We start from the raw sequence: 16,186 nt of genomic DNA on the forward strand, positions 1-16,186 counted from the left end.
CAGTCGGTTTGAGACTGAACTTTACTAATTTCATCCCTTCAGCATGGAGCTGATGCTGAAGGGTGTCATGGTGAGGTTGTGACCTATAAATGCATCCATGATCTCAATTTCTGTGTCATGTTTGTCGACGTTGAGATGATGGAAGACAAAATCATCTATGTGAACGGTGGCTCCTTGGGGAACCGTTAAGAACACAGTTTGGTAGCCTTAATTTAGTGGCTGTATCATAGCGGTCGTATGACAGTAGGACTCCGGTGGCTGGTATGTTGACAAGCCATCGACTACCAGCTCCTTCTACCCTAGTTTATGTTCCTTCCTTCTGGGTAAGTTAAGGATAAATTCTATTTTTTTTTTGTCACTGCCAAGGCTGTATGCCAGATGTATCTGAGAAGATTTCATAAACGGTGGTAGTGGCAGATCTAAGGAGATCCCTTTCTTTGGGAGGTCCCGAACGATTCCCTTTATTTCCATTCCGATGTCTGGAGTTTTTCTCAAACCCGACATTCCTCATTCCTTTGGAATGAGATTCCGTTCTTGGGGCTATTGCTGAACCTGGAAGTGACCCTTGTGGTCATTCCCTTGGTTCCTCTAATCCCCCTGTGGGTGGTTGTGCATGCGTTTTGGGGCTGTTGCTTTGCTGCGTACTCTAGGTTGAGGCAATTTGTAGCCCTCAAGCTCTAAGTCTTCCCTCTCTGAAAACTGAATGTCTAGAACTCTGACATAGTCATCTTGTTTATCAGTTGGACGCACGACTGTTTCCCATGTCATCGGGGCCATCTTCCTAATCTCCTGCATGGTAGGTTTACCCTGCTTACACATCAGTGTAACGTGGGTTTGCACGCACGGGTGGAGATTATGGAGGAAGAGAGATCTGAAACCTCGCTCTTCTTCCAGACCTAGCTCATTACTTCCTTGGAATCATGTGTTCCTTAAACACCTATAATACTTCGTGGGATTTTCCAAATGCTTCTGTTGGATACGGACGGCACTGAGGGTGGCTGATGTTTCATCAGTGTATGGCGAGAACTCCTCGGTTCTGAACCCTACAAAGCCTCGGGTAACTGTCCTGAATTCAGGGCGGTTGAGTCTCAATGAAAGCGTGGATGCTTCTGGAAGTTGTTTTCCAAATGAGCTTCAACTTCTCGCGCACCGAAGCATGAGGCAAGTCGGCAAGACAATGTTCGATTTCCCTGAGGTAATCGTTGACATTTGAATCTTGGCTTGCTGGGTCGAAGCGTTCAATGTCCTTTGCAAAGGAGTCAAGCTGGCGCATGTGCAGACCTATGGCTTTGTCCCGCTGGTGTCCATCTGACTCGTCAGAGGATGAGTACCAGTGCCTGCCCTCATTCAATTTTCTAACATGAGTAAATGCATACTGTATGCACCATATTTTCACCAACACAGTTCCTTATTGGAGCTCATCAGTTGTTCTTGTTTAGAAAAGGTGCATTTCACTGACGGTTTATGATTTAATCAAGAAATCCATCTTCTTAAACAGCAATGTAAAAATAAATGCATTTTAATGTCTTAAAATGCAATTTGATGTCATTCAATTATTTTAAATGTGAAAGTCATCAACGTGGGACTCTAAAATGCCAAATTAAATGCTTGAGCACAATTTAGAGGTAGAGACACTACCAAGTAATTTGTGGACTAGACAGCAGCCATAGAAACCATTCTTTTCTCCTTTATAAATTAACACAGGTAACACTAAAATAAGGTCCCATTAATTAAAATTAGTTAATACATTATCTATCATGAACAAACAATTAATAATATATTATTTACAGCATTTATTCATATTTGTTTATGTTAGTTAATAAAAATATTTCTATTGATACTTCATGTCAGTTCATTAATGTTAACAAACACAACTTTTAATTTATAAAGTGTATTAGTATACAGTACATCAGAAATAACATGAACTAAGATTAAGAAATGCTGTAAAAGTATTGTTCATTATTAGTTCATGTTAACTAATATTTTTATTGTAAATGCTACCTTAGCACTTTCATCTTACAAAAAAACCTGATGCAGAAACGATTATTACAAATTGCATCAGGAGTAAGGACCCAAAGGCAGGAATGAGGCTAAATAAACATTCATTCAAAGTAATACAAACAGGGAAAACAAAATAATCATTATTAAGTGGCAACAAATTCCCCTCCATGCTCAAATTTTTCTTTAATCACTCGGCTCCAGCTCCACTCCGGGCTGTCCATTTCCCAATCCTCAATCGCTCCGTGCTCCTGGATCAGAGAACCCCCTTCCGTGTTCGCTCCATCAGTGGCAGAGCTAGGGGACCGAAAGACCCCATTGGCCACCCCACTCGCAATTGCTGTTTTAGTAATTTCTTGGTCATTTTTTGGCAGAATTTAGTTCTTAAGAGGTGAAATCATCTCTGTTCAAATGTACAAACTTAACATGTGCGCACATCAAAGTCTAAATATTTGGCACTTGTTGCATCTGGATGGACCAAGTCAACACAGTTTTCAATATCTCACCAAAACAGACATCTTGACTGTTAACAAACACAGCTGCCGAGGCATTAGAGCTCTTCTTCCGATGCCAATGTGACACTCCTGTTCTACCCATGCCGTACAGGACTTGAACCAGCATCTCCAGCATGGGAGGCAGGTGTGCTAACAAGTAGGCTAAAGGCCACAGTCCTTAGCATCAGTCACTAGTACACCTCTTGAGGTCAGGCTATCTAAAAATGATAGTAAGTGACTGATCAAGTCTCATAAAATTCTACCCTGAAGGTTGAGTACTTTGATTAATAATCCCCCACCCACCCCCCACAGTCTGACGATATATAAATGCTGCCAAAACATTTCTGCGCCACCACAGACTGATCGCTTGCCCCTGCCTGGCCACCCTTTTGAAAAAGTCCTGGCTCCGCCCCTGCGCTCCTTGGCAAAATTAGCACCTAACTACCTCTCCACTGTAACGTTAGTTCAGTATGCTTTCTAATATCGCAACCTTCCATGCAGGTGTATTTAATGAAAAATAAATACACAATACTAGAAGAAAAGCTACAATGTGCTTTATTAGAACACTAACATTAGCCCAAGACTAAATTAAATAATTTAACCCACTCTTGGTTTGATCAATTAAATAAATTGCAAGATGAAACAAACAAACAAAAAAAAGTGAATGGCTGCTGGAAGGTATGGCTGCTGGAAATGGCACCTGTCTAGATTTGATCAAAAATGACTTTTTTCAAATAGTGATGGTGCTGTTTTTTACATCAGTAATGTCCTGACTATATTTTGTGATCAGCTGAATGCCACTTTAGTGAATAAAAGTAACAATTTCCTTCCAAAACAGCAAAATCTGACCATTATTCCAAACTTTTGGCAGCCAGTATATATATATATATATATATATACACAAAAGATCACAACCTTTAAAAAAGCTTTACACTGCACAACAAACAGAAGCTGGCTTCAAACTAAATGGTTAACAAAAGAATCAGGACCCAATAAGCCCATATCCAACTTTTTTCTATGTCCTGTGATGCTTTGCATGAAATATGGGAGTTAATTCCATTAAGAAGTAAAAATCAGTTGTTGCGCCGTACATCCGTTCATTTATATGTGTTGGGATTATGAGGGCAGAGTCTTTGATTTCATGAAGACATACATCAATCACTATACAGTATCTGTGTGTTACTGCATGATAAACAGCAGAAAAGTAATAAAACACAAAGAAAGCATAAAAAATTGTGCACTTTCTCCCAGATGCAGTTAAAATCTAATCTTTTAATCACAAACGCAACATTTAGAGCAGATTTTTGTGGAGTACATGTGTTGGCTTTGCATCTGGTGTGTGTGTGTGTTTGTCTTCTGTGGTATCTGCATGTTGATATCAGACACTGAAGAAAATTTGTGAAAGATCTCGTGCGTGAAGATGTAAGCGCTTGGCGGGGTGAGCAAGAGACAGACACAGTGGGTGTGGCATTTGGCCTCGGAGAAGCATTTATTGAAAATAATAATAAACATAACATTTTCAAAAATTGTGAAAATAGTGTATAAGGGGGAAAGTGTCCAAAATAAAGGGGAATCTGGCATCCTTGCGGTGAAAGGGGGCATTGTGTAGGTTGGGGAGTGTCCAGAGGAGGATCCAGGTCATGGGCAGACTGTCTTCACCAGAGCTACGGCGAGTGTGAGGGCAAGGCAGCCTGGCATCCATGCCCGTCAGCCGCTATGCATGCTTCAATACCCTGGAGTCGCATCTAATTGGCACTGGGGGTCTGCGGGTGCAGGAGATAGAGGCCGGCTCCACGATAAGAGGCCTTTATTTGGCAGTGGCGATGAGGCTAAACACAAATTAGGTGTGCCTCATTCCCCTGCTGCCCAAAGGAGACTTTTTAATTATGCGCCTCTTCTCTTCCCCAGCCCAAATCCCACCGTGAGCCTGGCAGAAAAAAAGCATTGCGAATTCTGGAACCTGTATTAGATATGTAATTCAAAGCTCTTTTGAAAGCTAAAATTATCCAGAGTTGAGATAAAATATCAACAGATATGGATCATTAGGCTGCAATGGACTGGCGACCTGTCCAGGGTGTCCCCCGCCTTTCGCCCAATGTTAGCTGGGATAGGCTCCAGCCCCCCGCGACCCTGTACACAGGATAAGCGGTTGACGATGGATGGATGGATGGATGGATCATTAGGATTCACTGCTGAAATCAAGATTCTGTACATCCTGTACATATATACATACTTTACTGTACAAATTGTAAAGTAAAAAGTAAACGAAAACATTTTGTGTTTGCACACGATAGGAAGCTATGGTTTGAATTAGACTTGGCAACCCTAGAATATTCTTTTGCTGTTTTACTAAGTGCTGGATATGCCCATAATTGTCCTAAATTATTCCCATAACTGTTCCTCTAAAAATATTAGCATATGAAGTAAAGTGTTGCTCACCAGCTCAACGACATCTTTTTGTTTGAGAGACACATTCCAGATGTGGAATTCTTGTGCATGCGTGTAACGTTCATCTCGTATTGCCATTAACAGAGGTTGAAGGCTTGGCAAAAGAGCGTCCGAGGGACTGTATTCTGGAAATGATAGCGTTATCTACAGGGGAAGAGACCGAAAGGAGAGGCAAAGAGACAGATAAAAACTGCCATACAGGCAAAAGACAGGTGAACAATCATAAACTACAACAATGGGGCTAATGAATCCATCTCATGAAACCTTTTAACAACATGTCCGGGTCAAATTTCATAACAAAATCAAAAAAGAACTAATGTTCAAAGTGCCCCTACAGCTCAAATGTGCTGTAAGTGATTTTTTTATGAATGAAACAAACATCCCTATAACCTGTCAGATATCACAGAAATAGATACCATGAAATATCACACATGTCCCTTTAACAGTGCTAGTGTCTGTGTAAACAGCTGTACATTTGTTTAGCCAACTAGAAGATTTTGAAGCACTTTCTGCCTGTCAATCATTCTGTACGTTCATATATGGGCAAAAGGAAGCTGAGAGCGTCAGTTTGAGAGTTGTCCATTTGTTGCATGATAACTTATAATAATAAATAGCATCCTAGTACCCACACAAGGTTAGTGTAACTGTTTGGTTTTGCTGGCATCAAATTATATTTTTATTTTTATTTCTTGTGAGAATGAGATGCACTCATTAATTCAATATACTTAATTAATACGGTCTAAGCATATCTCTGTGTGTTCATGTCTTTGGAAAGGGGTGTGTAACATCGCTTACAGCTAGGGTTGCCAAATTGGCCCTTTAAAATTTCTGGACGCCCTATCAATAACAAAAAGGGGCCTACTACTGACCATCATAGAGACAATAAAATTGCTGTTTTTTTGTGACTGTTTGATGTGGAAATTACAGCTAAACAGCATCAAATTCTCTAAATCAATAGGATGAATAATTTTACAGTGAAAGAATGTTAGACCTACATATTTACTTATTCTGTCGCTGAACAATTTTGAGTTGAAGCTACCCTTTCAAATAGAGTTAGCTACACTGCGAGCTATAAACAACAGAGCTGAAGCATTATCTTTTTAAATGATTAAACTATCAGCATTAAAGGAATAGTTCACCCAAAAATGTAAATCCTCTCATTATTTACTCAAATTAATATTTTTAGAAGAATACTTCAGCTCTGTAGGTCCATGCAATGCAAGAGGATGGTGATCAGAATTTAAAAGCTCCAAAAAGCACAGACAGTCGTAGTAAAAGTAATCCATAAGACTCCAGTGGTTAAATGAATGCCTTCTTAAGTCATTCGATCACTTTGGGAGAGAAACAGATCAATATTTAAGTCCTTTGTAGCCTCTCACGTGAGACAATGAAGTGCATCTTGGTTTGCTTAGAACAGAACGCTGTACACCATGAGGCAGAAAAGTGTCTCAAATTGTTCCTGGCAGGGTACTCATCCTTACAGGTTACATTTATATTACATTTATGCATTTGGCAGACACTTTTATCCAAAGCGACTTACAGTGCACATATTACAGGGACAATTCCACCAGAGCAACCTGGTCATGCTCAAGGACACAGTGGTGGTGGCTTTCCTATGATTTAGAGCGCATTTGATCAGTTTCTTCTGTTTGAATGAAGTGCATGTAAACAAGTGCTTTTATGGGTGAACACATTTAAAAAAAAATCAAATTCCAGATATTTTTTATGAATTATTACCTAATCAACTGTGAAAAATGGGACGATCCTGGAAAAACCTGGACAGGTGGCTACCCTACTTACAGCACCTTTAATGGTCCATCACTTTATGCTATATATATATATATACAGGGATAGTGTACAGTCAGCCGGTTGTTATTTCAAAATAAACCCAGAAAGGGTGATCAGGACCCCAAAGCGAAATGGAGGGCTCTTGTATCACCCTAAAGGGGTTTGTTTTGCAAAAACAACTGGCTGACTTTACATTATCCCACTTATTACACTGCTACTAACCAAATAAATAAATACATGAACATAAAATATTTATTTGCATTGAAATTGTTATTATGTGTGAATAAATAAATAACTGAACAGCTGAAATCCACCTCTTTCCGTCTTCTGTTTATTTTGTAATGGATTTCCATCTAACTGCTTGTTATGCATCTTATTACAGGACTACTTGCTAAATGTATAAATAAATGCACATGAAACTATTTTATTTATTTAGTTAACTTGTAGAGATCGCACAGTGATCTGACGAGCAAGAAAGATGGCTTTCAGTACCTGGTTGAATGGTCTGATACGTGAATTAGCAGTTGTTACTAAGCAATATCAGCACGCTAGATGGCGCAATTGACCAATCAGAATAGAGTATTCCAGAGAGCATTTATGTAATGTGTATATATATATATATATATATATATATATATATATATATATATATATATATATATATATATCTCAATGGCATGCAGTCTATATAAGCTGTGAATGCTCTGCACTCCTGAGCCTTTTGAGAGAATGAGTGAGGGGATTTACATTTTAGTATTAACTTTAATATGAATTCCATTGTCAATTGAGGTGCAACATAAATCTTATTTACATAATAAATAGTTGGAAATATGTATGTCTGGCGAAATATGTATTCAGGCGAGTGGATCCACAGTAGCTTTGGCACCTATGCTCTATTGCTATGAGTCAGCCTCATTGTTCCGCATTCTCATTGGTTGGTTTGCATGTAGACAATTTAATGCTCTAGAAAAGCTGTCCCCAAAGGTGAGGGGATGGGGTTGGGATTGGGATGTTACACAGCAAACCCAGCTTCAAAACAAAAATTTTAACCACTCCACATATTTAATATTAGCAAACTATAGTTTTGGCAAGTCGTATAGGACATTTACTTTGTGCATGACATGAGTAATATTTCCAACAATTGTTTACAGACAGATTGTTTCAATTTTAATTGACTACCGGTATATCACAGCTCCAGTGGGTCAGAAGTTTACATGCACTAAATGAACTGTGCTTTTAAACAGCTTCGAAAATTCCAGAAAATTATGTCAAGCTTTTAGACAATTATTATACCTATATAATTAACTTATAGGAGGTAACTGAATTGGAGGAGCACCTGTGGATGTATTTTAAGTCCTACCTTCAAACTCAGTGCCTCTTTAATTGATATCATGGGAAAATCGAAAGAAATCAGCCAAGAACTAAGGAAAAAACTATGGACCTCCACAAATCTGGTTCATCCTTGGGAGTAATTTCCAAGGTAACATGTTCAGCTGTACAAACAATAGTACACAAGTATAAACACCATGGGACCTAGAGATTTACATTTATCATTTGGTAGACACTTTTATTCAGAGAATTACAGGGACAATCCCCCCAGAGCAACCTAGAGTTGACTGACTTGTTCAAGGACACAATGGTGGTGGCTGTGAGGCTCAAACCAGCATCCTTCTGATTACCAGATTACCAGTTATGTGCTTAGACCACTACACCATCACCACTCCAGTCCTAGAGATAAATGTAGTTTGAAGCAAAAGGTGCAAATCAATCCCAGAACAAAAGCAAAGATACTGGAGAAAACAGGTAGACAAGTATCTATATCCACAGTAAATCGACATATACAGTGTGCAAGTGCACATGGGGATAAAGATTTTACTTTTTGGAGAAATGTCCTTTGGTCTAATGAAATAAAAATGGAACTGTTTGGCCATAATGACCATTGTTATATTTGGAGTAAAAAGGGTGAGGCTTGCAAGCTGTAGAACACCAACCGAATTGTGTCAATTGAATCACATATCAGACAGATGAAGATAGTTTCACTTTGCTTCATTTTTGTTTTCTGTGGTGTGTTTAAGCGAAAGATGCCAGTATCTGTACTGGTGTCTCCACTACTGTTGTTAAAATAATCATACCTGCAACTCGTACGTACAGTATATTAGGCTTTATGCGGCACCTCGTGTCTATAGCGGGGATAGAGGCAACAGGTGCGGAGTGGAAATAAAGCACGTTCAGCACCAGGGAATACAGTGTTTAGCGCTGGATGCGCTTTATTCCCGTTCTAGGTCAATATATTTCTCTCTAGTGCTGAACGCTATTTATTCCCTCTCTGCACGCTTATTACACGTATGTTTTAACAATCATCTTAGCCAGGTGTCAGATAACTACCACAAAGATTCAGAGCTTGGTCCGGATGCGGACCGGAGTCCGCCTATTGAGTACCACTGCTTTAGGGAAGTCCCACCTTACAGGTAAAAGAGCCTTTTAGATACAGACATCACCTGTCAATCAACTTATCTTACAAAATGGGAAAATTATATATTCTGTATACATATATATCCTTTTTTAATATGGATGAAATGTGAACTGAACATGTTTTCTTTAAGTTCATCCTTACAAACCTATGGATCATTTAATCGGCCTACTTTTTTATTGAAGTAGGCTGATTTCAGCTACTTCACCTTGAAGACAGTAGCCTACTACATTACAATTCATATCGATCATACCTTTTGGGACCAACCAGCACAGTTCTTTCACCACCGTTTCACTCTGTAAAAATACCTTTCTGAGAGGTTCTTGCTTGTCGATGTTCAGAAGAATATCGTGTTTGAGTACTGCACTCGGACAGCTGTCAGTCTGCTTGCAGTGATGCTCATATCTTCTCCACAGCGCGCGGAGCTGCACCACAACGTCACTCTCGGCTCGCGACGCTTCCGCAGACTGCGCCTTCTGCATTATATTACACCAAATTGAGACTGAATTTTAATGAATGTAAGATTAATGAGTCGAGCCCTGTCGTGTTACATGTATTTAACCATGTTTATTGGCTGTTTCTGGAGCGCGTCCGTATCTTCAAGAGCGCTTTGTCTGTTGCTGTAGCAACAACAACGCAACACAATATAAGATCCTCCCTCGCGTCAAACATTGTTTTCAGTCACGCTACACATACATTTTAATTAATTAATTTATTATTATTGTGGTTATTATTGAAACAGCAAACATTGTAAACATGTCAAATACAATACATTACAAACAAAGCAAATAGAAACAGGGCTTTTAAATGGCAAAAATAAATAAATAAATAAATAAATAAAATAAAGCTGTTTTTAAATGTAAAAATTTTTACAAATCTTTGTGCTAAACTATTTTTACATAACTTTATCATCTTATGTTACTTAAACTTGTACTGGGTGTATTCCTCATTCCACCTTAAATAGCCTAATTTATTTATAATATTATACTCAAGAGTAGGATACATATCAACAAATCTTTTAAGCCCCTTCAAATTCAAAAAATAAACTGTGCTCACAACAATGACCGATTGGGTTAAATCGGTAAATCAATCAAGGCTAGTATATCAGTATTACAGACCAAAATAAATATGGACAAGCATCAAATTGTTGTTATAGTGTTAAGATACTAAGCAATATAAAATCTCTTCTGTTTGAACTGTTTTAACTAACTTGGACAATGCAGCACTTTTCCCGTTATAAACACAACTCCTCCCCACAATGAAAAAAATAGGTTCTCTTTCATCATCTCGTGTTCGAGATCCACCTATGGGAAGGGCATCCGTACCTGACCTCTGCAGAAGCATCCAATTGCACCAAGTCTGGCTAGACAGACAGAAGCGCGTGTCCTATGCTCGGTAAGGTCCCGCCCCTTACCTAAGGGCATATAACAATCTGCACGCGCTGCTGCTCCTCAGTTGACATTCGCTTCTCGCGACCTCTGTTTTGTACTCAGCTCGGTTGAAATTAGAGTTTTTCACTCACCCGTCTACAGGAGGATACATCGCACAGATCAGCCTCCGCCTGACGTGATTAACCTTTTTCAGCCAACTTAGCTGTTTATTGTTTATTGCAAGCCGCCCAAGCTCGCTCTAAACTACCACCAGGCTGCCCGCCTTTTCTCTCTCCTGCTCCACGCAAGGATTTTTCGGAGTTTTCGAACATTTATGGCATTTTCTAAGCCTACGGCCTCCTCTGGGGGCAGCCTATCGCGTGCCTGCCCGGCCGCGTGCGGTGCCCTCATCGCAGCCAAGGATTCCCATCCTTTATGTGTTGTGTGCATGGGTCTCAAACATGCGGAGGAGGCTCTAGAGTTTCCGGAAAACTGTAGCCACTGCCTGGCGTTGCCTAAAAAACTCCGCCGCCGGAGGCTCAAGGTCGCCGCTACCCAGTGCACCGACCTCGAACTCTCCGACTCCGATGGGGGTAACGGTGATGACGACGCGCTCCTGGTTTCCTCCGGGCGCGGCCTCGCTCAGCTGGGCTGATCAACACAACCCGAATTTCCTGAGGAGATTCTCTCAGTGGACCCCTCGTTCGCCAATGAGCCGGCTGGTTCTGGTGACTACGACGATCGCGGGCCTTCTTGAAGGTTCGGAGGACGAGGATGCCATCCCGTCTTCTGTGACTCAGGCTAACGCCCCTGCAGCCCTCACCCAGTCTGTCCTCATCGAGGTTTGTGAGCGGCGGCCGCTCGCCTCAATATCGAATGGCCAGCTTTACAAAGTGCCACTGACCAAGAGAGGGACGTGTATGACGGGAAACTCCTGGGACCCCCTCCAGGCTCGAGAAAACAACTTCTCCCGTCCTTCCTGCATGCGCAAAGCATATGAGGTACTTTTGGGGGACCCGCTGGACCTAAAACACGGTCTCGCGGGCCTTGAAGTAAAGGACATGACGGCCCTTGGGATGGGTGACCCCCGCCATCGAGCCCTCTGTCGCCAGACACCTTAATCCATCTCAAGGTGGTCTACTTGCCCCCCAAACCTGTTCTCCCGAACAAAATGGACCGGTTTTCTGCCTCTATACACCAGGCCTCTTACAAAGCCTCGGCCTTGGCCGTCAGAGCCCTCAATGTCTCCTCTCTTCTGTCTGCATACCAGGCTGAACTCCTGGTCGATATGGGGCAACAATTGGAAAAAGGGACCCCCACACCCTCTCTGTGGAAGGAGATTGTTACGGTGAATGACCTTGTTCTCCGTAATGCCCGTCAGGCCGTCCAAGCCTGCGTGGCGCTCTATGGCGTTCTCAGTGGCTGGAGAACGTGCTCTTTGGCTTAACTTGTCGGGCCTCCCTGACAGTGAGAAACGGCGCATTGCGGGTGCCCCTGTAGAGCCTGGCCAGGCTCTATTTGGCCCTGCCGTCGCTTTAATGCAACAGCGTTGCGACGACAAGAGGAAGGAGGACGAGCGCTAAAATTATGCCTCCCGAGGAGAGCGGCACCGCGCCAGGCACCACCCGCGCGACCACCCAACCCTCCTGCTTCGGGCGCCCTTTCCATTACCCCGGTAAGGCAAAGCCTCGGAATAAGCCACCTCATCAGCAGGGTAACCCGCCTTCTGCTAAGCCTTGGGGTAGAATGTCTTTCACGCGGCTGCGCCAAGAAACCCCCCACTCTACCCCCTCCGATTCTAAACGGAAGCGGCCGGCCTGATCCATGGCCTCAGGGGCTTTGAGTCCACGTTCTCGGGCCACCAGCCCCCGGACTCTTGTTCGACCCTCCAAGTTCTCAAGAAAAGGAGGGTTTCACTCGGTGGGGTCAGCCCCCCTACCAGTGGGTGCCCACCCTGTGTGTTCGGTTCAGAACCATGTGTGTTCCCCTGTTCAGCCCATATCAGGGAACTTCCATGTGCTGGAAGTGTTTACAGTGAGAAACAGTATGAGAGCAGTGTCACCACACAGCCCCTATTACATCTCTCCCACACACTCAATAAAGGCTTCGGCCCAAGTGTTTCAAAAAAGAAAAAGAACACAAAAAATCACAAAAATCCAGCACAGAGAGAGAACATCTCTCCACAACCCCTTATGTCGCCCCTATGTTGTCCACTAGATGGCGCCATTGTATTTCAAATGAGCAACTCGGGCATAAACGCAGCAATAAGCGCTTCCCGGCTCAGGTGGGCTCACTTGCGAGCCACACAACAGCTTGGCAGGCTGTGTCGGCTCCCGAGTGGGTGATTCGAACCATAACGAAAGGGTACAGGCTCCAGTTTGCCAGGAGACCTCCACCTTTCGGCGGCGTTATCTTTTCTCACACAGAAAAGAGCTGCACACATTCTGAAAGAAGAAATTTCCTCCCTCCTCGTGAAGGGGCGATTCAAGTAGTACCCCGAGATCAATGCAATCAGGGGTTTTACTCCCGTTATTTCCTAGTTCCAAAGAAGGACGGCTCTCTCCGTCCTATTATGGATCTCAGAGTGTTAAACAAACATTTGAGGAAATACAATTTCAGAATGTTAACACACGGCACACTCGCGGCTCAATTCATCAGAACGACTGGTTCACATCAGTCGATCTGAAAGATGCCTTTTTCCACATCAATATGTACGCCCCACACAGGAAATTTCTTCGCTTTGCCTATCAGGGCATATGCTACGAATTCACAGTCCTCCCTTTCGGCCTCTCGCTGAGTCCGAGGGTGTTCTGTCTATGTGCGGAAGCGGGCTTAGCACCGCTGAGAATAACGGGTCTCAGGATCCTAACATACATAGACGATTGGTTAATCATAGCCAATTCCAGGGAAGAGGTGGTGCAAGACACTCGCCGTGTGCTCACGCACATCACATCACTCGGGTTCAGAGTGAATGTGAGCAAGAGCAATTTCACACCTGCCCAGAGTGTTATATTCCTGGGTCTGGAGCTGAATTCAATCTCAATGCGTGCGCCTTTCACAAGAACGCGTTCGCTCTCTAATGAATTGTCTATCACAATTCAAGGAGGGGACGAATGTGCCATATCGCAAGTGTCTCAGATTACAGGGTCTTATGGCATCAGCTATTCAAGTTTTGCCTTTGGGCCTTCTGCGTATGAGGGCATTCATGAAGTGGGTTTTATCCCTCCACTTCAGCCCATTACGCGACCTCTGCCGCTCTGTCACAGTGACGCTGCGTGCACAGCAGCCTTGCGCCACTGGAGGAGTGCAGACATGTACGCACATGGGACCCCTCTCGGGGCTGTTATGTTGCGAAAAGTGGTAACGACAGACGCGTCCTTAACAGGCTGGGGAGCCACTCAGGAGGGCAGGACGGTGAACGGTTCGTGGCCGAGCGAACTTCGTTCAGCCCACATAAATTATCTGGAGCTCATGACCGTATGGAAAGCTCTGAATCATTTTCTTCCCCGTCTGCAGGGGCATCATGTGCTCGTTCAGCTGCGACAATACCACTGCAGTGGCTCACATCAATCGCCAGGGCGGCATGCGCTCGCCCAAGCTTCATGCCCTAGCTCACAGGCTTTTGGTGTGGAGCAGGCGGCACTTCCTGTCGTTACGCGCAACCCATGTTCCAGGTGTCCTGAACAGGGGCGCGGACCTTCTGTCGAGGGGGAACCCGCTCTACGGAGACTGGCGACTCCACCCCCAGATAGTGGGCATGTTGTGGGAGAAATTCGGAAGGCTGAACGTAGATCTCTTCGCCTGCGCGAAAACTCCCACTGTCCTATGTTCTTCTCGCTAAAGGACGAGGACGCCCCTCGGCGTGGACGCACTTGCCCACCCGTGGCCCAAAGTGCTGCTCTACGCGTTTCCCCCTGTGCCTGTTAATTCCTACCCTGGCCAGGGTGAGAGAGCAGGGCCTGTCCCTAATTTTGATAGCACCCAGGTGGCCCAAGGCACCATGGTTGGCAGAGATAATTCCTCTTCTGCATGCCCAACCGTGGCCCCTCCCTCTTCGCGACAGACCTGCTGTCTCAGGCTGAACGGGAAATATATCACCCACACCCGGACAGGGTGGCTCTGTGGGCTTGGCCCGTGAGAGGACAAACTTAAGCTCGATGGGGCTCCCCCACGGGTGGTTGCAACTATACAGAACGCTAGGGCTTCCTCCACAAGGTCCCTATATGACTGTAAGTGGCAAGTGTTTGAAGGGTGGTGTGATGAGCGTGGTTCAACATCATATCAGTGTTCAGTCTCTGATATTTTATGTTTTTTACAAGACCTTATGGATAAAGGCAGGACTTTTTCCACTATTAAGGTCTACCTGGCAGCTATTTCCGCTTGTCATGTTGGGTTTGATGGCTTAACGGCAGGGCAGCACCCCCTCATTCGTAGATTTATGAAGGGTGCCCGCCGTTCTCTCCCAGTTACTAGAAGGACTGTCCCTGAATGGGACCTCTCCATGGTGCTGGAGGCTTTATGTCAGCCACCTTTTGAGCCCCTGGGAGGCGTTTCCTGAAAATTCTGTCTTTTAAGACAGCGTTGCTCCTGGCCTTAGCATCAGCTAAACGTGTCAGTGACCTACATGCACTCTCTGTTCATTCCTCGTGCACTAAATTCTCTCTTAGTGGAGATAAGGTTTTTCTTAAGCCTAACCCGGCCTTTATGCCGAAATGCTTCCCAGCATTCTCGTGTGAGGTAATGGAGATTTCCGCTTTTCACCCTCCTCCTTTTTCATCTGAAGAGGATCAGAGGCTGAATGGTCTGTGTCCGGTCCGTGTCCTCGCGGGCTTACTTGGATAGGACCAGTGCTTTTCGGAAGAGCAATCAGCTCTTTATCTCTTGGGCTCCTCCTCACTCGGGAATCCCATTTCTAAGCAACGCCTCTCACATTGGCTTGTGGAAGCTATAATTTTGGCTTATGAATCTTCAGGAGTGCTGCCTCCAGAAGGCATCAGAGCCCACTCAACGAGGGGCATGGCCGCCTCTTGGGCTCTGTTCAGGGGAGTTTCATTGCAGGACATCTGTTCTGCTGCCAGCTGGGCTTCTCCCCATACTTTTGTACGTTACTACCGACTGGATGTAACCAGGACCCCGGTAGCTCATTCTGTCCTGGGGGTGGGTTCTTCATAGCCCCTCCCCTGTTGGTTCCTTTTTTCTTTATATATGTAATATATTTTATATATATATATATATATATATACATATATGAAGTAGGGAAAAAGGGGTAATGGGCCGGTTGGCTGTACACATTCATGTCACCGAGCATGCATTAACATTCCTGCTGGGTGTTGTCTTTACTGGGTGCTGCTGGGCTGATATTTATGTTTGTGCCACTAACATGTTTCTTCAGCTCTGCCAGTACACAGTTCTCACTTGTGTGCTTCAGGGATGCCATGTGTGTAATTACGGGACGTGTCAAGCACCGCCTCCTTGGGGCTGACCGTTCCCTTTTCTGGCTTGCAGGACCTCACTGTGAGTGTATTGGGCAATCGGGGAGCTGTCCATGTCTCCCATAGGTGGATCTCGAACACGAGATGATGAAAGAGAACAATAGGTTACTCACGTAACCTCGGTTC

At 43.8% G+C, this 16,186-nt stretch overlaps 1 protein-coding gene and 1 pseudogene across 1 annotated transcript in view; one reads left to right on the top strand and one right to left on the bottom strand.

The window, feature by feature from the left end:
• Window positions 1-9,680, bottom strand: part of LOC127622797 (uncharacterized) — a 33,337-nt gene extending 23,657 nt beyond the window's left edge. Inside the window, exons 1-2 of the mRNA XM_052096886.1 lie at window positions 9,507-9,680; window positions 4,932-5,084 (exon numbers count right to left, since the gene is read on the bottom strand). Of these exons, the coding sequence (XP_051952846.1) occupies window positions 4,932-5,084; window positions 9,507-9,680 (327 nt within the window). The remainder of the gene's footprint in view (window positions 1-4,931; window positions 5,085-9,506) is intronic.
• A 2,059-nt stretch (window positions 9,681-11,739) lies between these two features.
• Window positions 11,740-15,857, top strand: LOC127622798 (uncharacterized; annotated as a pseudogene).
• The last annotated feature ends 329 nt before the right edge of the window (window positions 15,858-16,186 follow it).

This window comes from Xyrauchen texanus, chromosome 29 (assembly GCF_025860055.1).
Source record: "Xyrauchen texanus isolate HMW12.3.18 chromosome 29, RBS_HiC_50CHRs, whole genome shotgun sequence".
In the NCBI taxonomy this organism is placed as follows: Eukaryota; Metazoa; Chordata; class Actinopteri; order Cypriniformes; family Catostomidae; genus Xyrauchen; species Xyrauchen texanus.